This window comes from Sarcophilus harrisii, chromosome 1, assembly GCF_902635505.1.
Source record: "Sarcophilus harrisii chromosome 1, mSarHar1.11, whole genome shotgun sequence".
Taxonomy (NCBI): Eukaryota; Metazoa; Chordata; class Mammalia; order Dasyuromorphia; family Dasyuridae; genus Sarcophilus; species Sarcophilus harrisii.
Window position 1 is genome coordinate 18,660,479 of NC_045426.1, and position 23,663 is coordinate 18,684,141.

The 23,663-nt window shown below is 42.3% G+C and overlaps 1 protein-coding gene across 1 annotated transcript in view; it reads right to left on the reverse strand.

Moving 5' to 3' along the window:
• Positions 1-17,043, reverse strand: part of DENND6A (DENN domain containing 6A) — a 64,407-nt gene extending 47,364 nt beyond the window's left edge. The window contains exon 1 of the mRNA XM_031953136.1: positions 16,723-17,043. Coding sequence (XP_031808996.1) covers positions 16,723-16,992 — 270 coding nt within the window. The 5' untranslated portion in view covers positions 16,993-17,043. The remainder of the gene's footprint in view (positions 1-16,722) is intronic.
• Between the last annotated feature and the right edge of the window lie 6,620 nt (positions 17,044-23,663).

Here is a 23,663-nt window from a genome sequence, read left to right on the forward strand (position 1 = left end):
TGCCCTTGCCCCACCCCACCCCCACTATCACTCCATCAGTTGTCCTGCAACTAAACTTCCCAAAGAAGCCATGGATAATCAGGGCTCCGCTTCTTTCCTCTCCTCTCCTGTTAGCCGTTAGACATTCGGCTTCCAAAGCCACCTCTCCATCACCAAACGGAAGGGGCTCTTCTCGGTCCTCGGCATCCGGGCCTGTCTGCTGCCTCAGACCCGACACCCCAGCCCAGAGTTTCCTGCCACCTGTCCGACTCCTTCTCAGTCTCCTTTGCTGGGTCTTCCTCTAGTTCTCACCGAGTAATTCGGGTTTCCTGAGGCTCTGTCCCGCCCTCTCCTCTTCTCCCTCTACAATCTCTCACCACCTCTGTGGGCAGAGTCTCAGATCCAGTTACCCAGGCCGGAGCCTTGTCACTGATGGCCTTGATTCCTGCACCACACACTGCCTTGGAAAGCCTGCGTTCTGTCTATGGCAGGAGCTTGTATTTCTTTTGTTAACCATTTCCCATGCCATTCTCATCTGCATCTGGAACCTCTCCTCCTGGATTCTGCCTCAGCACCTCAAATCCAACATTCCACAACAGAACCCATCACCTTTTCCCTCTGTGTCCCATTTACCAGTTGCTGTCCAAGTTACAAACCCCAGGGCCATCCCCACTCCTCACTGGCAGTCCAACCACATGTCCACTCCTGCCAAGGCCCCCGGATTCTCCTCCTTCTCTCCTGCGCACCTTCCTGTGCCCACCCCCAGAAAGGCCCTTGTCACACGTGGATTATTGCACTAGCTTCTGGGGGAGTCTGCCTGCCTCGGAGCATCTCCTCACTTGGGTTCATCCCTCCTTCAGCGGCTGGTGATCTCCCTGTCTAACCCCGTCACCACATCCTCAATTAACTCCCCTGGCTCCCTGTCACTTCCAGGATCAAAGAGAAAACCCTGCTTGGCATTCAAAGACTACCTTGTCACCTTCTTACACTCTACCCCACCCCCATTCCACAATCTAAGCCACAATGGCCTTCATGCTGCTCCCCTCCCCCAGGGCAGCTTCCAATACACATTTCCACCTAGACATGCCATCGGCACTCAAACAGGTCTAAAACAGAGCTTGTCTGCCCTCAAAAGCCACTTGTTTCCTCAGGGGACCACCCCCCTTCCAGCCACTCAGGCCTGCCATGTCAGACCTCTCTCGCCCATGATATCCTTCCCAGCATCTGCCCCATGGTGGACAATTCATTCCCACATCTCTCTCCCCATCCCACAGCATCACACCCAAACTCAAGTCTTCTTTGCTCTTTTCCTTAACAATTGCAATACCTCCCCAGCTGCTCTAATCCATGCACCCCAGCTGCCAGGTCACTGATAAAGACCTGTTATTGAGGATAAAACAGCAGTTCCTTAGCTTGGCCATTTAACATGACCATCTGGCTCCAGGCTCCAGCCAAATTATTGTTCCTCTTACATCACCTTCCATCTCCCCTCACCAAGCTTTGAATAGGCCATTCTCCATGCCCTGGTCAGCTGCAGTTTCCTTCAAAGTTCAACTGAAGGGCTACTTCCTACACAAGATTTGTTCTGATTCTCCTTTTACACCAATTTAGAGCCTGATCAGGATATCCCCAAAACTATGGCTATAAACCTCTGACAAGCAAATGACTTCCCTTTTTGTGGCTTATTTGATATTAACAATTATAGTCAAAGGGATACTCATATATTGTTGATGGAGTTATGAACCGATCCAACCGTTCTGGAGAGGAATTCGCAACTATGGCCAAAGGGTCATCAAACTGTACATACCCTTTGATCCAGCAATGTTTCTCCTGGGTCTGTATCCCAAAGAGATCATAAAAAAGGAGAAAAGGACCCACATGTGCAAAAATGTTTGCGGCAGCCCTTCTTGTATTGGCAAGAAACTGGAAACTGAGTGGATGCCCATCAGGTGGGAGATGGCTGAGTAAGTTATGGTATATGAATGTTATGAAATATTATTGTTCTATAGGAAAAGATCAGATCAACAGGATGATTTCAGAGATTGGAGAGATTTACAGGAACTGAAACTGAGTAAAGTGAATAGAACCAAGAGAACATTGTACACAGCAAGATTATATGAAGATCAACTGTGATGAACTTGGCTCTTTTCAACAATGAGGGGATTCAGGCCAATTCCAATAGAGTTGGGATGGAGAGAGCCATCTGCATCCAGAAAGAGTACCATGGGGACTGAATGTGGATCACCACACAGTATTTTCACCTTTTTTTATTGTTGTTTGCTGGCTTCCTTCTTTCTTACTCATTTTTTTCCCTTTTTGATCTGATTTTTCTTGTACAGTATGATAAATGTGGGAATATGTTTAGAAGAATTGCACTTTTAACCTACATTGGATTACATACTGTCTAGGAGAGGAGGGAAAAGCAGAGAGAAAAATTTGGAACACAAGATTTTACAGGGATGAATGTTGAACACTATCTTTGCATGTATTTTGCAAAATAAAACACTATTATTAAAAGTAATTCTAGTCAAATTAAAAAACAGTTATATGTTGGCATATGTGCCAAGAAATATGCTAAGCAAACATGATCAGACCTTCTAGAATCACTGAATAAAATTATCTCATGATGCATCTAACACATTTTGTATAATATAAACATACACACACACACACACACACACACACACACACATATATATATATATATATATATATATATATATATATATATGACAGACAATTTGTTGGAGGAAAACCTCTAAATCTGCATTTTCCCCCTTGCAAATAAAATGCTTTTTTTTGGGGGGGGGGGCGGGAATAGGCATTCCCTATTTTTAAAAAGAGAATCAATTTCATTTTTGTGAGATTGTTCAGTGCTCACTTCATTTAGTTTTTCTTAAGAATGTATCCAAGATAAAGAGTGATAGCATTTCTGATTAGAGTTTCATTTCCAGAAAAACAAAGCCTATTTCTCATCATATTGCCCCATGCCCCACCTCACAATAAAGTTGAGTCAGTCATGTTAACCTGGTTTTCAGTTTCAATTTCCTCTTAACCAGTTTTCTTCTAGTCTCTCCCATATTCCTTCTTAATGAAGGAAAGAAATGTCCTTAAGGAGATGAATGATGCTGTCTCAAGCAGACATCCCTGGGAAACTCCCCAGGTTACCACACCCTAAAAAAGCCGGCTGGACAGCTAGCTGTGTGCAGGTATTGTGTTTGTGGCTTCCAGTCACACCCCTCTGCTATCAGGGAAGTCTCTAATGTACTAAAGTTTGCCCAATAACACCAAGGGTGACCTGACAAAGCAGCCCATTGACCCGTTAACCTAAGGGGTGGTCTGAGAGATCCGGACATAAGATATAACTAGTTAGACTGGCATCAATAATTGGTAAAATAAATTCAGAATCATGTCATTAATGGGATGATTTGTGACCACTAAGAAAAGTAATACACATACAGCACTTTAAAATTTGCAAATCATTTTAAACACGTTCACATAGATTCGTTAAGAACAGTCACCACAAACAGGCTTTATTTCCTTTTCTCACAGGGTTACTACATTATCTAGAAGCTCAAAGGCTGTCACAGTTATAATCTATTTGATTTCATCATATCAGGAAAGGCAAAGCTTCCCATAAAAACCTAGTGGACAAAACTACAGACTGGATAATGGTAAAAGCTCATTGGGTACGGGAATGGTAAAGTGACTACCCCAAACATGTTAACATCAATGTCAATTTAAATTATCTTGAATCCAGAGCATCCTACGCCTCTGGCGCTGGCCAGGTGTCTGCATTATATTTTTATGAATAATGATTATAGCTAACATTTATATAGCACTCACTGGGTGCCTGGCATTGTGCCAAGTGCTTTTCAATTATTATTTCACCTGATCCTCACAACAACCCTGGGAGGGAGGTACTCTTATTATCCCCATTTTACAGATGGGGAAACTGAGGCAGAAGCCAGATGAAGGCATAGAGAAAAGTATATTTTTTAAATTTGCTGATGACAAAGTTGAAATAGATAGCTAAGACACTGGTTAATATATGACAAAATCAGGATCCAAAAAGATCGACAGAGTCTCAGAGTGGTCCAAAGTAATAGCTTGTATTTGGGCTCAAAAAGTCAGCTCCCCCCAAAATGGAGCAAATCAGAAAACCATTCCAGCAGCCCAGGTGTGGGGTTCAACCTGAGTTTCAGGGAGACACCATGTTGGTTTCTGACATTTTTTTTCCTGGGCACTGTCTGGAAGCAGATCCTGCCATGCCAGAAGTAACCAGGTCTTGGGAAGGCACTTGATGCAGAAATGTGTTTGCACGAGGCACCACTCACTGTCGGCTCCAAAAGGTTCTGCTTTCCTCAAACTCTGTCTAACATGGTGCTCATTTAAATAGTTCTGGGTAACCAGCTGGGGTCCCGCTTAGAAGGACGGACACTGAGAAGCAAGTGAGCACCCAGAGAAGAACCGGGCTTGTGAGGAAAGGGGCCATGTTGACACATATGGGGAAGCTGAAAAAAACTAGAGTTTTGCCCAAAGAAAGAAGGCTGAGGGGAAAGGTTTACCAGGATAGAATATCACAACTGTTTTCAAGTATCTGATGACTTACAGCAGGAAGATTCTATTTAGCCTCAGGATGCCTAACTTTGGCTCTTCAGAAAGAAAAGTTTCTGAAAAGTTCCAGTTGTGCAAACAGGGCAGGGCTGCCTCTGGGAGCACAGTTCTCCTCATCACTGGCGGTCTTGGAGCAGAAGTTAGCTTCTGGCTGGGGAGGTAAAATGGGGGATTCATGATCCAGGCAGGGGCTGGATTAGGGGGACTTCAGAGGGGGACTTCAGAGACCCCTTCCACTCTATCATCTGGGAGTCATCTTGCTTTTAGCTCAACATCCAGCCAGAAAACCTGTTTTCAGTTTTCCCACTCTATATCTCAACCTGTTGGTCACTGGAGTCACTGTTATTTACTTAAGACCCAGCAAAAGTCACTCCACCTGAGTGGTAGGCTAACCAATATTTCCCCAAATCCATGCCAATGACCTTCTTTATTACAATAAATTATAAGAAGTGACTGCATAACACATCAACACTGAAGAAAGACTTAAAAGAAAAAGAGCATAAATAAACCTTCACTAGAAGGCAAATAAACAATCCCAAGACGATAAACAAAACTCATATCAACACATCAAAGACTCGTGATTTTCTACATAACCCTCCTTGGCCGTGGGCTTATATTAATAACCCATCTATTACTGTGGAGGTAAATTGGGGAGATTCAGAAGTTAATGGATTTGCCCATGATCACACTGCTAGCAGATGTGAGGCAGCTGGATGGCACAGCAGATAGAGCACAGACCTGGAGTCAGAAGGACCTGAGTTCAAATCTAGCCTCAGACACTTAACAGGTTTTAAACCCACATATGATCCCAACAGCATCATTCTAACTACTACATGAGGCTGCTTTTATTGTTTAATCTATAAAACTGACCTTTAAAAATCTGTGCTAAAGTCACTGCCTGAAGTCCAAAGTCTGAGAAGTTAAAAATATGCCAATGATTTCCTACCAAGGATCCATGTGGATCACTGCTGCTGTTCTCACATCTCTGCTAATCCCTGCCCAGAATTTTGCCCCAGGGTTTCCTGTACCTCATCAGTGAGTTCCCCATACTGTACTGGACCTGCTCATCTGATCACGTGTGATCCCCCCACCTGGAAATATGCTCATGGCCTGGGTCTCTGTATCAAATTCCCATGGCCTCTGTCAGATCTTCCAATGCCTGATACCAACATGTCCTAAAGGAAGAGGACTAATTCAAGAGGGTAACAAAACTCTAAGAAGGAAACCCAGTTGACTTCAAGAACCTAATCTTGAAGCATAGCATATTCTCTGAATTCAGTCTTTCAAACAAATGTCAGAGGCACCAGAAAACATCTTAAGAGGATCTTCCAAGTAAGTTAAAGTTTAATGCTGAAAATGAAAAGGCAGAGATATTAGTTTGCATTTGACATTCACAAACAGGGTATGTAGTTTGATGTTCAATAATTTTTATGATTGGTGGGAGGGAGGAATGGGGAGTATGAAGTGATGAGCACCTAACGTTAGATCTGAGCCCAAATACTAATACTTAAGTATGAGAAATTCTTCTGTATCTCTTTGCTTCTACATAGCTATTTTAAAACTCATCCTTGCAAGATGTATTACCCTTCAAGGTGTATTCACCAAGCATTTCAACCTCAGCACCTTTGCTACTTCTAATGGTCCCCTCCCCAGATCCCTTTGCTTGTCAAAATCCTATCTACTGCCCTCCCTCACCTGACTACAATTCACAGCAAATCCTACATCATCCTGGTGCCTTCTGGTGCCCACACTGAGCTGTGTACACACACATAGACACCCCAAAACTTAACAGGAACTATAATCTATCTGTACCACTCACGTGCCACATCAAACTTTGCATCATTTAGGAATTTATGTTCTCTCCCTGCTTGGTGCCCTCTGCAAATCAGATGAGCATGTCTTCTTCATCTTAAAACTACAGATACAAATGCTGAGCCCTGTTGGGTGGCACTTGGGCTACACTGGTACTTTCTTGATGTCAAGAGAAAAGTAAAAAAACTCAGCACTCTGGCTGTATGGAAAGGGGGGAGCCCTAGTGACCAAATGGGCCAAGGTTCAGGTGGTAAAAGACAAGGAGGTGAGAATAGTGACCTATGTAACAAAAATAAGATCAGCGACCCACTTACATGCTTAAACATTAAAGCACTCCAAATATTCCTCAGAAATATAGCATTTATACAGTTCTTTCCAAAGCACTAATAATAACTAGCATTATATATCACTTTAAAGGTTGAAAAACACCTCACATATGTTAAACTCATTTGAACCTCATAACCACCTTGCGAGATTAGGATTATAATTATCCCCATCTTATAGATGAAGAAACTGAGACACTGCCTAAATGATTAGCCCAGGGTCACACAGTTAGTAAATCTTTGAGTCAAGATTAAAAAATCTTCCTGACTCCAAGTCCAGAGCAGACTCCACTAAAACAAAGATGATTCTAAAATTCAACGAATGACATGAGATGTTCAGGGTTCTTAAGCAAAACACTAAATATGAATAATAAATTAACCTTTTCCCCAAAATATAGCTTTCTTTTTATGGGTTCAAGTGAGTTCAACTGGGTCACCGATAATACCAGGATATCATCTACAGAGAACCATAAAAATCATAAAAAATCTCCTAAAATGGAAAAGATTCCAAATTCCTAGTTTTTCTAAGTGAGTTTGAATTACAATATGGTTTGCAAGTTTCACTTGGCAAAAATTTTTCATTTTCACTTTAATTTCAATGCATTAATTTTTCATCCCACTCATTCTTTAATGCTTAGAATAGTCAACAAAAAGCTAAGTAACTGGAACAAGTTTGTATAGTATAGCCTTCCCCTTTCCTTTTCCTTTTTTATCAGTGGGAAAGTCAACAATGGCTTGGAAAGACCTCCGGATGCTCATATGACCAGAGTTCAGGATTCTTCCTCAGTTTTTCCCTAGAGTTCTAAGCAGCTATTTGCATAATTACTTCAAGTGGAAACAGGATTTTACATAATTTATGCTCCACATATCAAATAATTCTGCTCTATTTTTCTGTCATCTTATTAAAATATATTGTCAACAATCAACCAGCTAACAAGCAACTTCATTTGGAGCCAATGTACCAAAAGCTAAAGATAAAAAAAATTCTTATCCTCAAGGAACTTATCTCAAAGTTTTGTGTACATACCCTTTGTCCCTCTACTAGGTCTACACCCCACACAGATCAGAAAAGGCCCACGGGTACAAAAATCTTCATAACATCTCCTTTTGCCATAACAAAGAATAGGAAACTCAGGAGCTGCCCAACAACTGGGGAATGGCTACCCACATTATGGTATATGAATGTGATGCTATAAAAAAAGCTATAGGGAATGGTTCCAGATAAACCTGTGGGGACTTGTATGAACCGAGGCAAACAAAAGTGAGCAGGACCAGAAGAGTTTTCACAGAAATAGCAATAAAATAAAGACAATCAACTGTGAAAGACTTGGGAACTCTAAGTTCTGTGACAACTCAGCACACTGATGGGTGGGGAGGCCCAGTGACCAATCAGGTCGAGGCCAAGGTCAAGGCCTAGGGCAGTAAAAGACAAATAGGTAAGAAAAGATAGTGACCTATAGAGCATGACCAATGACCAACCACAATTCTGAGTGAAATTTGCTCTAAACTTCCAAGCAAAGAAATCATGGACTCGGCAAACTGAAGCATATTTTCTTCTATTTCTTGCTGCTTCCTTTTTTTTTCCCAGGGGAAAGAAGGTAAAGGGGAGTTGGGATTGGAGTGGCGACGTGGCTAATGCAGAAACAGGTTTTGTACATCTATATATGTTTGCTTTGGCTTTTATTTTTCCTTTCTTCTCAATGATTGGGTAAGGGGGAGAGTGAAGAAAATCTGGAACTGATAAAATGTAATTTTTAAAAGGTTTTGAGTTTACTAGTTTAAAAAATATTGTCCTATTGTAAAAGCATAGATATGGCTTAGTTCTACATCAAAACAACAAACTCTACAACATGTATATTAGACAAGGCAGTCAAGAGAACTGTGTTCAAACTCCAACTTTGCCACTTAGCACCCACGTCAAATTAAGACGTTTATTTGCTGAAGAAAGACAGTTTCAGAGGAAACTGGGCACATCTGCTTGGACTATTGCAAACTAGAATATGGAGAAGCAGAAAAACAATGTATAATATCAACACTGCAAATGACAAATTCTGAAAGACAAAGAAATCACAATTGCAGAAGAATGCTACTCATCACCCACTGGAGGTAATGGACTAATACACCAAATGAGATACATATTTTAGACAAGGCCAATATGAGAATTTGTCTTACTCAACTACTTATCTTTCTTGCAAGAGTTCTGGTTTATTTTCTTCTGGGACTAGCAGAGAGTGTAGAAGAAAGACAAGGCAGGTGGGTGGGAAATGAATGCATGATAATTTGTAAACTAATATTTCATTTTTAACAAGAGCTTATGTTTATTCCTCTGGGAGAGGTAAGAGGAAAGAAAAGTATTAAGATTTCATTTTTTAATTTAAAATAAGTCATGTGACCTTCTGAACCTCAGTTTTCCCATCTGTAAAAGAAAGGAACTCAAGACCTCTAAGGTTATCTGTTGGTTTTAAATCTTGTGATCCCAGAAGATAGTCTAGCCTTTATTTATTAAGTGTTGCAAGTTATACAGTCTTGCCCTCAGAAGGGCTACTATTACCCTAGCCCAAGAGTCAGTTCTGAATTTTTAATGCTGAGTAACTACATTCAGAAATCCAGTAAAGGCTTTTTCTTTTCTAAATCTCTGCCTTGTCATACCTTGGGTCAATTTCAGTTTCTTCATTTACCAAATGGAGAGATTCTCATCACTCACTATGTTATTGCAGAAATTCTAAAAACAAATTGGGTTTACAATATTCATATTAGTGCCAGGCAGAAGCAATTTCCTTCAGTTCTGCTATATAAAACTGGGAAGAAATTTCATATCTTGCATTAAGTGCAAGATTTAGAGATGGTTAAAAAAAGTTGTAGCTTGTCAATGGAACAGATTATTCCATAACAAAAAATTACAAATATAAAAAATACAAATAACTATTAGGAAGCATTATACAAACGAGAGAAAATAAAACATTCATTATTTTAAAAAAAAAAAGACAAAAGTCTATTAAATGCACAGATGAAAAAATCGGAGAGGAATAGAGAAAAAGTTTTTGCTTATTTTGTTTGTTCCTTTTTTTGCAGATACTTTTCATTTTAACAAACTACATGAAGTTTATGTTTCCATATACACTTTACAACTTTGATTTTTGGATGAACCTTATTAACTTTTAATTAAGTTTTCTTTATAAACAGAAGAATCAATTATAAAATTGGCTAGTGAATGACTTTGCTATTTTCAGCAATACAATGATCCAAGACAATTGGGAAGGACTTTTGATGAAAAATGCCATCCATAGCCCAGAAAAAGAACTGTTTCTGAGTACAGACTGAAGCATATCTTTTTTCTTACTTTATTTTTCTTAAGAGGTTTTTGTTGTTTTGGGTTTTTTTAAGGTGGAGAGGAATCTGTATTTTCGTTCATGACATAGACTTTTATGGACATGTTTTGCATAACTTCACATGTGTCTCCTCAGTAAGGGGTGGAGATGGGGAGGGAATAAAGGAGAGAATTGGAAAAGTTTTAAAAACAAAGGTTAAAAATCGTTTTACATGTAAGTGGGGGGAAATAAAATATTATGATAATTGATTAGCTATAACTTTCAAGAGATTCAAATCTGTCACTGCCCAGCTCCTTCAGTGTCTCCCCAGGACTTCTAAGGGCTCCACCAGGGGGGTACAAACCCCAGCCAGCTCTATTGTACTGGGTCGGCTTCAGGTATAAGTAAGATACAAACTAGGATTAGAGACCCCACTATGCTTAGCCATAAATTGAGGTAATTAAATAACAAAATTACTCGCCACTGCTTAAAACTCAAAGAACTTGGCAGTGCCCTAGACCCTCCTAGAGGAGTCTGTTCTATGATCGATAAACTCCGATACACCTCACTGCCAGCCTGCTACTCTGGGGACCCCAAGAAGTGCCTTCTTGGGCTGAGGAGTGGCACCCAGGGAGCATTTCATAAACGTTTACTGACTAATTAGAAAGTCTGGCAAGACCCAATCTGATTTTCATCTCCTACCATTCTCCTCCCAAGAGCTCGGTCAGCCCCTTCAGTACTCTTAGGCTCTGACTTTTCTTCCCTCCCCCTCCAACCTTAGCTCAAAACTAAGTCATTTCAGTTCTACTCTGGAGTCTGTGCTCCCCTCCCTCCTCCTCCTTCCCTGAACCACTGACCCCTAAGGTGCTCTTCTCCTGTAAGATCTCTTCACCCTGGACTTTGTATCCTCCTCTAGAGACAGCTGGTGACTGGGCACAGTCCAAACTTGGCAGGCCAGGCCCCCTGGCCCTAAGTGACTCCTCACCTCAGGCCACAGAAGCTTTCATCCTTTTCCCACTCCCCATCTCAGCTGAGAACCTCACCTCTTTATTGAAAAACTGGAGCCACTTGCTCAGAGCTCCCTCTTCTCCTATTTTCTTTCCTTCCCTGCCTCCGGCAAAGGGCCCTCCCCATGGGTTCTGAATGCCATCCCTTCTGGCTTTTCCAGCAGAGCGCTTTCTCTCCTTCCCACCTCGGCAACTGCCTCTTTCCCTTCTGTTTTCAAAAATACCCATGTCTTTCCCATCCTTAACAAACCTTCACTGAACTGTACCACATCCTGTACTATATCCCCTTAAGTGACTGTCCCAGCTTTCCCTCCCTTTCATCCATTTATCCTCCATCCTCACCCTGTCTGGCTCACCATCACCTCCAGGATTAACTTAAAGGCCTTTGCTTGGCATTCAAAGCCCATTTTAACCTGCGCGCGCGCACACACACACGCACATCACTAAATCTGTTAATCAAAAAGAGCATTTTATTTCAGCTGAGTAAAACTTTAGGAGGCAGATAGATAGTGGCTGCTGATCACTGTGGGGCTGAGATAAGACCTCAAAGAAGTTTATAGCCTCGGAGAGGCATAGGCCACAGACAGTGACATGTAGACAAACATCCATAAGCACATCAAAGATCTACAAAACACATGTGGAAGGGCCCAAGTTGCTATCAAAAGCAAGAGTCAGGAAAGGCTTCCCAGAGCGGGGAGCACGGGATGTAGGCTTTAAAACTGGGGTCAAAATTCAACCAGAGAGAAGAGATTAAAGGCACTGCAAACAACTGTATTTGAAAATATTGACAATGGTTGACATTTATATAATGCTTAAAGGACTTTCCACGTGTAGAATCATCCTGGGATCACAGATTTAGAGCTGGAAGTAGCAAACAGCCAAAATTTCTATGTGGTACCTGCTATGGGCCAAGCACTGTACTATTCCAACTTCACAGCAACCCCAGGAAGGAGGTTTACCCTTTTACAGATGAAGAAATTAAGTCAGAGACGAAATGAATTGCCCAGAGACACAAAGCACGTAGCATCTGAACTCAGATTTTCTCAGCTGCAGCCCTTGTGTTCTCTCTCAACTGCCTAATTCAAAGGCAGAATTCTTCACCCGCACACACCCTTACCAACACCAGCTCACCTCTGGCCTCTCCCACAGGCTTCTCAACATCCCACTCCTTTCTGAAGCCCCTGGCAACTGACTTAGGAACCCACCATTCCATTAAAGCTCCTCTTTTCCCAGTCTGTGATTTCTAACACTGTGGATCCTCTATTCTCTTGCAAACTCTCTCTCCAAGCTTCGATGAATCTATCCACTCCGGAGTCTCCTTTGCTCTTTCAATCACCTTGATTTATTAAATTGCTACTAAAGCAAGGCACCATGCAAAGCCAGGTCACACACACAGAGATAAACCCAAAAGAAGTCTCTGCTTTCAGATGGCTTATATTCATTATTCTCTAATCTTGCTGGTATTTCTTAGAATCAATTAACATCAGTTACTGATTAGAAGCCTAATTACTTAGATGGTTCCACTCTGCAATGGGAAAGTGCACTGAAACCAACACCAAGGAAGTAGGCCAGAATCTCACACCAACTATTTCTGTATAACTACAATTTGACTCAGACCTTCTCATTGTGGGGAAGCCAAAAGGTTTAGGAGAATTCACCAAAATAACAGACAAAGAAGCAATGCTCCCAGGGGATATCAGGGGTTTCTTAAGTAAACAAAATATAGTGGCAACTGTAAAAATAAAAATAGATACCTTGTAATACAGGAAGTTGAAATGCTTCTATATAAGAACATTAATGCAACTATGGTAAGAAGGGAAGAAACTGAATGGGAAAAAAAATCTTCAATCAAATTTTCAGCCCAAAAGTTGGTATTCAAGATATAAAGATAATTAGCAGATCTAAGACCAAAAGCCATTTCCCAAAAGATAGATCGTCAAAGGATAAAAACAGATTTCACAAAAGAATTACAACCCATTAATAACCATATGAAAGAATGCTCTAGAGCACAAGAAAAATGAACATCAAAATCAATGAGGTTTCATCTACTATCTGGCCAATTGGCAAAGAGGACAAAAGGGATCGATTATTGTTGAAGGGCTTGGAGGAAAACAGACACACCAGTGCCTGGTTAGCATGACTCAGTACAACCATCCTGAAAAGCAATTTGGACTTCTGCAGATAAAGTGACTAAAATGCCTAGACCCTTAGACCCAGAGATTCCACTAAACACACAAATCAATGAGGTCGTTAATAAAGAAGTCGGCATATGCACAAAAACATTGACAGCAGAATTTTTTACAGTGGCAAACAACTGGAAACAAAGTCAAAGTCCATCAACTAGGTAATGGCCAAATAAACTGTGGGATCTGAAAGTAACATGATATTAATTACTATGTTATAAGAAATGACAAACACAATGAACACAGAGAATCCAAGAAAGACTACTGAAATAGAGGGAAGCTAGCAAAGGTAAGAACACTACATCATATATATGACTATAATAATGTTAGTAAAAAGAACCATAAACTAATTGAAAATGAAATTTGCAGAATTACAAAGAAAAAGGCAGGTCCCAAATGAGAGCTCTGAGAAGACAGCTCCTTCCCTACCTCCCACACTCTTTCCCAGAGGTCCTCTGGTAGGAACAATGCACATATTTTCAGACTGCTTAAGTGTATTAATTGGTTTCCCTGATTTCTTTCTCTTCTTCTCCCCCTCACTTTAAAAAAAATTGTTATATGTGATGGCTTTGTAAAAGAAAAAAAAGAGACATACTTGAAGAAATTTATGTGTCACATAAATAAAATATATCCAATCTAAAAGAAAGCACATCAGGTGCACATATGCATGCAATCAGCCTCAATTCCAAAGCCCAATTTGAAGAAGTGCGTTTTCTCTCTCCTTTAAAAAGTAATTTCCAGACTGATGGTTGTCCTTAAGTGAACTTTTCCCATTCAAAAGTGACCTTAATATAATATTTTTAAAGTATATTTCATCTGAATCAAAATGTTCAGATATTTGTTCCCAGTGTGAGATTTGTGGATCCCCACAATCCACTAAAGATTATCCTGACACACTAGAAAGAAAACTGGAGAAGGACATATGAGAAGGATTAATCTAATGCTATTCTGAAGGATTGGAGTAGGGATTGGGGAGGAGGGGAGAGGTATGAGAAGGGTAAAGACAAGATTGGTTTCTAACAGGGGACAAAAGCAAAAGGATTTCCTATTGTTAAGCAGAAAAACTATTGAACTTCAATAGCACATTTCTCAGAAATTCAAGGGCAATGACATTAAGAAGTATATAGAATTTCAAATTGACAAGCAATAAGGTTTAAACACCATTTAAAAATTTCTTCATTCCCCAAATCTTCAAAAGCTGTTGCCACTTGTTGATAAATTGTTCACTGTCTCTGATTAATTCTTTAACTGCCCCACCTACCCAGATTAAATAATGGATAATTTTTAAAAATCTGTTTGGAGGGCAGAGCTAACCAAGGTCTTAAACTTCAGGCTATGCAGATGGGTTCCCCTTCAGCACTTTAAAATCCTGGAGAGCTTCCTGGTCCACCAAGAGGTTAAATGAGCAATGGGTCCCTAAACTGACAAGGATTGGAAAAGGGGCTAGGATTCAAGTCTTACCAGCCAGCAAACTAAGCCAGTTCCCTGTCACTAAATCCTAACACAAGAACATCCCTTCCTCAGAGTAGAAGATCCTGAGATCAGATTGGGCCATTTCACTGTTGTGCCTGGCAACAGAAGACACATGCGATAGACAGTCCAAAATTCAACCAGTAACTCGCCTTAGATAAGAAAAGCTCTGATACACAGTCAGATTGCAACCCCCCCCAAACCCCCCCCACCCCCAGCCCCCGGCCAGTCTACTGGCAAATCCAGAAGATCACAGGATGAAAGGAAATAAAAATCCAACACTAATATTGAACCAAACCACTTGAAATGCACGCCCTACAAATAGTGAAAATCAGTTAGCAATATTTGCACCCATTTTAAAAAGCATGTTTTTGGGGGTTCCTTATAAAGGACAAACCAACCCCAAATTCTTTTTTACCTAGTCCCTCTGCGCCAAAAATGAAACCGAGGCAATGTTTCTTTGTTGCCACTCATCCTAACATTTACTTCCTAAATTTTCAGAAATGCTCATCGGTGTCAAGAAAAAATGCATCAAAAAAAAAAAAAAAAAAAAGGAAATGAATTTAAATAGAAAACACTTGCTATATGAGAGCTGCTCCAGGATTAAGACTGTGGAAGGGCAGAATGCTCCAAGAGTTAAAGCTTCAATGTCCATCTGTAAAATGGAACAGGGTGGAGGAAGGGTGGGCTAGATGGCCTGGGAGAATGTCAGGGCACCTTTCTCTCCTACAAATATCCACTTCCCCCCCTTTGAAGTCAGTCAAACCACAGGGATCCGTGATCTAGAATAAAGAACAGAATCAGGCAGCCATCTCTGCACTCTCATCCTCAGCATAGTCAGTGACTACAATGCAAAGAGGGAAGTCAAATGATCTGAGATCAAATTCCACCTGACACTACTTGCGTGATCTTGGGTAAATCCTCTGTAAGATGAGTGCTCTGGGCTAAAGGTTCTCTGCCAGCTCTAGATTCTTTTTGTTAATCCTTCAGTGCCTGATTTTTTGTGACCCTATCGGGTTTTCTTAGCAACTATACTAGTGGGGTTGTTTCCTTCTCCAGTGGATAAAGACCAACAGAGGTAAAGTGGGTAGCCAGAGCCACACAGCCAGGAAGTTTCTGAAGCTGGATTGGTCAGGCCTTCCTGACTTCAGGCCCTGAACTCTGTCCACTCTTAGATCTAGAGTAAATGGAAAGAAATACTCATGGTCTTTTCCCACTCTCAAAAATTAAGAATTCTAGGGAGATTCTTTATTACAGTTCAACTTAGCAACTGCTTTCTTCCACTTCATTGACTCCAAAGCATCCTTTCTGCTTAGCTTTCCTAGGGGGAAGTCAAGTCAATTCACTGAAAGATGTCAGTGAAAAAACCCAGCATCCATGGAGCAAAGCAAAGCAAACTGCTGCCCCTTTGTCTCCATCCCTGAGCACAGACAATGAGATGCAAAGAGCCCTGAGTCTGAATCCTGCCCCAGAGCAACCACTTGTGTGATCCTGGGCAAGAACCCTGAAGGCGAGTAGGAGCTCAGGAGCTTGACAGCTTCAGGTCTATGAGTAATACAACCAGCAGTGCTCCAAGGGATGAAGGGAGCCATGGGAGAAGGGAGGAAGGGGGAAGGATTGAAGAGCAGGATGTGGAGGCTAGAGGAGTGGGAGGAAAGGGGAGAGGGGAAGGGGAGGGAATGGAGACAGGAAGAGGATGAAGGGGGAAATCTAGGAGGGGCATGGTTGGAAGGGGATGGCTGGAAGGGGGATGGCTGGAAGGGGGATGGCTGGAAGGGGATGGCTGGAAGGGGGATGGCTGGAAGGGGATGGCTGGAAGGGGGATGGCTGGAAGGGGATGGCAAGTTGAGGGGGATGGCTGGAAGGGGATGGCAAGGAGAGAGAGATGGCTGGAAGGCGGGCATCTAGGAGGGGACTGTGTGGAAAGGGGCAGGGGTACGAGGAGCGGAGGCGGCGCGGAGGGGGCGGTCCCTGTGGTCTCGGGGGGAGCAGAGCGGGGAGGGCGGCGGAGGGCGGGCCTCACCTCCACGGCCTGGCCCAGCTCCAGGTCGAAGCCCACCACACACACGCAGTGCAGCCAGGCCGAGAAGCTGTCCCAGCGCAGCTGGCCCCGGCCCCGGCCTTCCTCCTCTTCATCCTCCTCCTCCTCCTCCTCCTCCTCCTCCTCCGTCGCGCCCGCGGCGGCCTCCTCTTCCTCCTCCTCGGCCGCCGCCGCCTCTTCCTCCAGGGGCCGCCAGGAGCCCGAGCCCGAGCCCGAGCCCGGGTCCGAGCCCTCCAGCCCCCGCCAAGCCATGGGCCGCCCCCGCCGGAGACGGCTCCGGAAGATTGCCCGGAGGCAGGCGCGTGCGCGGGAGCGGCGGGGCGGGGCCTGGGGCGGGGCCACGAGAACACGTGACCTTGCGAAACCTGCACTGAAGAGAAGAAAGAGTAAGAGGAGGGACCGGGGGGAGGGAAGAGAGAGGAGGAAGAGGGAGATCAGAGGAGAAGGAAAAGGGGAGGAGGGGAAAGAGAGGAGGAGGAGGAGGAGGGAGATCAGAGGAGAAGGAAAAGGGGCGGGGGAGAGAGAAAAGGAGGAGGAGGGAGATCAGAGGAGAAGGAAAAGGGGCGGGGGAGAGAGAAAAGGAGGAGGAGGAAAAGGGGGGTAGGGAAGAGAGAGGAGGAGGAGGAGGAGGGAGATCAGAGGAGAAGGAAAAGGGGGGTAGGGAAGAGGGAGGAGGAGGAGGAGGAGGGAGATCAGAGGAGAAGGAAAAGGGGCGGGGGAGAGAGAGGAGGAGGGAGAGTGGGAGAAGAAAAAAAAACCCACCTTCCCCTCCCCCTCTCCTGATGATAATAAATTAAGAGGACTTGGTAGTCGGGGCCCCTGCGTCTGAAGGACGGGGAGGGTCCTGCCTTTGGGTCCTACGGACCGGCCTCGGATCACATTCTCCCTTTTAGGCGCTGTGTGCGCTGGGCAGGGCACCAGGACCCCTCCCTCAAATACAGACGGCTTCGTGTTGGGGGGAGGGCAGAAGGCGTCCCTGGGGGCCGTGGAAACTTGGTGCTAGTTCTTCTTCGGAAAAGGCCCTTCCTTTCCACAGCTCCGGCCATTCACAAAGACTTCCCCGTCAACTGGGACAGACGCAATTTCCTCCTGGAGGCCTCTCTGAAGTCAAGACATTTACAATCCCAACCAAGAAAAGGGAAAAAGCGGGGGAAAGAGAGGAACAAAAGCAGCCCAGCGGGGCTACCTCAGTCTGCTGCCTCTCGGGTCATTCATTGAGGAAACCCTGAAAAATGACCGTCCTGGCAGAAGACTTCGCACCCGGGACTTGCCATCTCAAAACGATGCCACCATTTGGGGCTAGCTCTAACCTAAACCGAAATCCGGGAATTCTGGGAACAGGGAAGGTCCCTTAGAGGGGGCCCAGGATCCTACTTCACTGAAGCCTGTTGAAGATCCCATAGACAGTAGTTGTCAGAAATGAGATGCGACCCCAGAACCAGACTCGTTCTGTCTTCACAATGCCTCTAGAAATACACAAAACAGACACAGGATAAACAATGTCATCTACCTAAATCCATCCCTGTCTTCTCGTTTCTAGCTAAACATCCCCAATTCATTCAATCTCAAAGGATGTGATTACCAGACCCTACCTGCCCTCCCTAACACAAGACATTGTCCTCCCAGCAACCTGAGCAGGCAATCCCAGTTATACCCGATGTAATCCAAATAACAGGAACAACGGGACCACTATCTCCTTTGATTGGGACTTGATACATCTATTAAGGCAGTCTGGGACTGTGTTAGCATTCTGGCAGCCTTAAAACACTTTTGGCTCCCAATATCCTTGCAGGCATCTTTTTTATTTAAAAACCAGGCAAGGACTGCTTAGCCAAGAACATGAAGTGATAGGTACCATTCATGACCCCCCTACCCTTCTAGGATTACTAAAGAGTTCTGAAGAAAGGCTCAAGAGCTTTCCAAAATATATTTAGAAGAATTGCACGTGTTTAATCTATATTGGATTACTTGCTGTCTAGGAGAGGGGAAAGGGGAGAGAGAGAAAAAAAATATGAAACAGGGTTTTGTAAGGGTGAATGTTGAAAAATATCTTTATATATATTTTGAAAAATAAAAAACTATTATAAAAAATGTATATCAAACAGGATTTTATATTTGAAAAAATGTTTTCCAAAAGATAATGATAAATGTTGGAGGAGATGCAGGGAAATTAGAACACTAATGCATTGTTGGTGGAATTGTGAATGGATCCAACCATTCTGGAGAGCAATTTGGAACTATGCCCAAAGGGTTATCAAACTTGGATCCAGCAGTGTGTCTACTAGGTCTATATCCCAAAGAGATCATTAAAAAAGGAAAAAGGACCCACATGTGCAAAAATATTTCTAGCAGCCCTTTTTGTTATGACAAGGAACTGGAAACTGAGTGAATGCTCATCAATTGGAGGATGGCTGAATAAAGTTATGGTATATAAATGTGATGAAATATTTTTGTTCTATAAGAAATGACCAGCAGAATGATTTTAGAGAAGCCTGGAAAGACTTACTTGAACTGATGTTGAGTGACATGAGTAGAACCAAAAGAACATTGTACACAGTAACAAAATTATATTATAAACAACTGTAATAGACTTGGCTCTTTTCAACAATGTGATGATTCAAGATAATACTAATAGACATATGATGGAAAGAACTAACTGCATCCAGAGATAGAACTATGGGGACTGAATATGGATCGAAGGATAGTATTTTCACCGTTTTGTTGTTGGGTTTTTTTTTTTTTTTTTTGGTTTGGTATTTTTTCCATGGTTTTTCTCCCTTTTGATCTGATTTTTCTTGTGCAGCATGACAAATGTCAGAAGATGTTTGAAAGAATTGCATATGTTTAACCTATATTGGATTTCTTGCTCTTTAGGAAAGGCAAAAGAGAAAGGAAGAAAAATCTGTAACATAAGGTTTTGCAAAGGTGAATGCTAAAAACTATCTTTGTATGCATTTGGGAAAATAAAAGGCTACTTAAAAATAAAAAAAGCAAAGAAAAATTTAAAAAAAAACAAGCCAAAAAAATCTTTTAAAAACCATAAAGATATTTCTACAGGAAAGATACAAGAAAATATGTCATGACTGTAAATCTAGAACCTATATTAAATTGCTTGCCTTCTCAATGGGGGAAAGAAAGGAGAGAATTTAAAACTCACAAATTTTTTATTAATGCTTTTTATTTTCAAAACACATGCATGGATAATTTTCAACATTCACCCTTGCAAAATCTTGTGTTCCAAATTTTTTTCCCTTCCCTTCTCTGCACCCCCTCTCCTAGATGGCAAGTAATCCAATATATGTTAAACATGTGCAATTCTTCAATACATATTTCCACAATTATCATGCTACATAAATTTTTAATAAATGTTTAAAAATGTTTTTACACATAACTGGGAAAAATAAAATATTAAATTAGAAATTTAAAAAAAAAAAAAAGAAAGAAAGAGCTTTCTAAATCTGGCACTCCTCACTAGCCAAGTACCTGGCACTTTATCTATCATTTTGGTTCAAAAACAAATAGAAATGCTCCCCCCTGATAGGATTTCACTCATAGTCTCATTTTATTAGAAGTAAAGGAGAGGAAACCTGAATTTATTCAAGTTCATGTTTGTCCTGCTGTGGCTTACAGTTTGAGAAATAAGCTTGTTATTCAAAACCCAGCTCAGATTCCCATTTCCCTCAAGGATATGGGGTTACATATTTTTAAAGGCACTTTCCTCTTCCTCAGCACTCCCCTTGTATCCATAACATTTACAGACAGAGGTTCTCCCTTGCTCCTCTCCATAAGTGTCACACATCATTGCAATCAACAAATACGTGAATGACATCGGGGAGACAAAATGCACAGTAAAATCAAAAGAATAGTGTAGACAGGGTCAGTATACCTGGGTTCCAGCCGAGCTTTGCCACAGGGTAACTGGGCAAATCAATTAACTCCTCAGGTCCTCAGTTTATCCATCTGTAAAATGAGAGGGTTGCATTTGAAGGCTTCTTATGCCTCAGCTATTTCTGAAGCTATGACCCTCATTGTAACATCATTCTATATCTTGGCAGCACCCCAATAGTTACACCCATACACTCTATCCTCCTTGGAACTCCCAGAGTAATTGAATATCAAAATTCATGTCATTCTCCAGTTTCCTTGACCTGGTACCTGTTGGTTTAAAATTCCTGTGGCCTCTCTGGGGTGACTCCCCACTCCAACTTCCTGTCAGGATCCAGTGTGTTTTACTGAGCTTGATGGGATGCTAAGGAAAGAATGTAGGATGTGTATTGTAGTTGGGGATCTGAGTTCAGATCCTGGCCTTGTTATTTACCTACTACCTAATCACATAATTTATTGCGATCTCAGTAAATGAACTTTATGCTTCCTTCTGCATATCCTAAAACCTTATAAAGATGGGGTAGCGGCAAGAAACTGGAAACTGAGTGGCTGCCCATCAGTTGGAAAATAGCTGAATAAGTTTTGGCATATGAATGTTATGGAATATTATTATTCTATAAGAAATGATAACAAGGATGATTTCAGAGAGGCCTGGAGATGCTTACATGAACTGATGCTGAGTGAAATGAGTAGAACCAGGAGATCATTATACATGGCAACAACAAGATTATACAATGATCGATTCTGATGGACGTGGCTCTCTTCAACAATGAGATAATCCAGGCCGGTTCCAATCATCTTGTGATGAAAAGAGCCATCTACACCCAGAGCAAGGACTATGGGGACTGAGTGTGGACCACAACATAGTATTTTCACTTTTTTATTGTTTGCACGCATTTTGTTTTCTTTCTCATTTTTTTTCCTTTTTTGATCTGATTTTTCTTGTTCAGCATGGTGATTGTGGGGGTATATATAGAAGAGTTGCACATGTTTAGCATATTGGCTTGCTTGCCATCTGGGGGAGGGGGTGGAGAAAAGGAGGGAAAAAATTTGAAACTCAAGGTATTGTAAGGATGAATGTTGAAAATTATCCATATATATTGAAAATAAAAACTTTAATAAGAAAAGAATAAAATGTTTCAATGAATAAAATAAAATACATAAATTACAAAGGGAACCAATTAAATTAAACTAAAGATATCATTTTTTCCCTATTGTGGATCCCTTGATATCCATCCAGGGATCAGTGGACCCCAGATTAAGAACCTGGCCTTGAGCCATCCACTGTCCAAAATTCAAAGCCCTCCCATTCTGTCTCTTTTTGAGAATTGATAAACCTTTAGCCAACATAACATGCCTCCCCCTTTTATTAAATGCAGTAGAGAGTAAACAAAATCTACAAATGAAAAAAATGGTAATGGTTTATGCCCCTCGCTTTGGTTGTCAGTTATCTATCAGCCAATGCTGGACTCTCCAAAGGAGCTGATTCATTTCTTTTGTGCCCTGATCATGTTAGCCATGGGTAGTCTCCCTACATCTGCTTTGCGGTTATGGGGATCCCATCCATTCCTGTCTCCCGCACAGCCCTTTGGGTAAAGGTGAATTGCCCACTATGTGGAGACCACAGAGATAACAGCAGAACCAACCTAACTTGAGCAGCTGAGAACTGTTCTCCCCTTTCCCTGCCTCTAACCTCTAGGTGGAGATAGACACCTCCAGCCTGGTCTAAATTGGCCAGTAACTTTCTGTCGTTTCAGAGGCTTTCTGTGAGGAGCTTCCCAGGGCAGAAGGCCCTTCCCAGGAAGGAAGGACATCTGCATCCCAGCAGCACAAAGCAAGGGGGAGGGATCATTGCAGAGAGGATGGCTGCCCTTGGAGAGATAATGAAAGCCAGCCTGATGGCACCAGAGCCATAGAATCTCTTTCTTTCTGTTTGGATGAGCAGGACCCTGGGCGTGGTAGGGACATGATCCCCAACATGTTTGTCCTGGCATTTCCCCAGGGGAAATGTGATCCTGCATCATTCACTGGAGAAAGGGAGGGCTCTTCCAGGAGGAGGGCAGGCCATCTTTTCACTCCACAGGCGGTCTGCACAGAGACCACTGAGCACTTTGACTGTCACTTATAACAAAGTGCTTTCTGTCACTGGTTCAAAGGCTCCAGCTTCACATCTATCCCATCTGTCCCTGGGCAGTCTTCTGGACCGAAGCTAATAGCCTGATAATGAATCTCAGCAAACCCTGAGCAGAACCTCTCTGGCCTCCTTGAGATCCCTTGAAATTTCCAGGGGGGCATTCATTCAGCTCTCCACCCTCACTCACATTTCATTATCCAATCGCTCCCCAACCATCTTGCCAATGTGGGCTTCCATGGCATCTTTCTCTCCCTCTCTCATGTCTCCTTTCCTCTATCCGCACCTGAGTTCAGGCCCCAAAGGGCAAGTTACTTAACTGTGTGCCTCAGTTTCATCATTTGTTAAAAAAAAAAAAAAAAAATTCAGTATCTGCCAAGAAAATCCCAAAGAGTCAGACACAACTAAACAATAGCAACAATGTGCCATGTGCTGAGGTTACAAAGTCACAAACAAAATAGCTTTTGCTTTCAAGAAGGTTATATTCTATCGATTTTCACACATAAATAAAGAACAAGAAAGAGTCAGGGAGGTGGCTTGGGAGTGTACTGATCACTGGGAGGAGCAAAGAAGGCTTCACACAGAGAGTAGTACCTAAACTGAGCAGGTAAGGATTCTGAGAGGCAGAGATCAGGGCCTGTTTTCCAAGAAGGGGCAGAATAGCCTGTACAAATGCATGTAGGCAGGTAACAGAATCCGATTCAAAGAAAACATAATAAACAGTTCCTTTTGGCTAGAACATATAGTTCAAGATGGGAAGTGATAAGAAGTCAATCTGGAAAGGCTGGTTGGGGCTAGACTGTGGAGCATTTTGGATGTCAGCTTTAGCAGTCTGTAGTTTATCCTGCAGGCCATGGGGAGCCCCTGAAGGTTTTTGAGGAGGAAAAAAACTTTGTATGCTACAAAG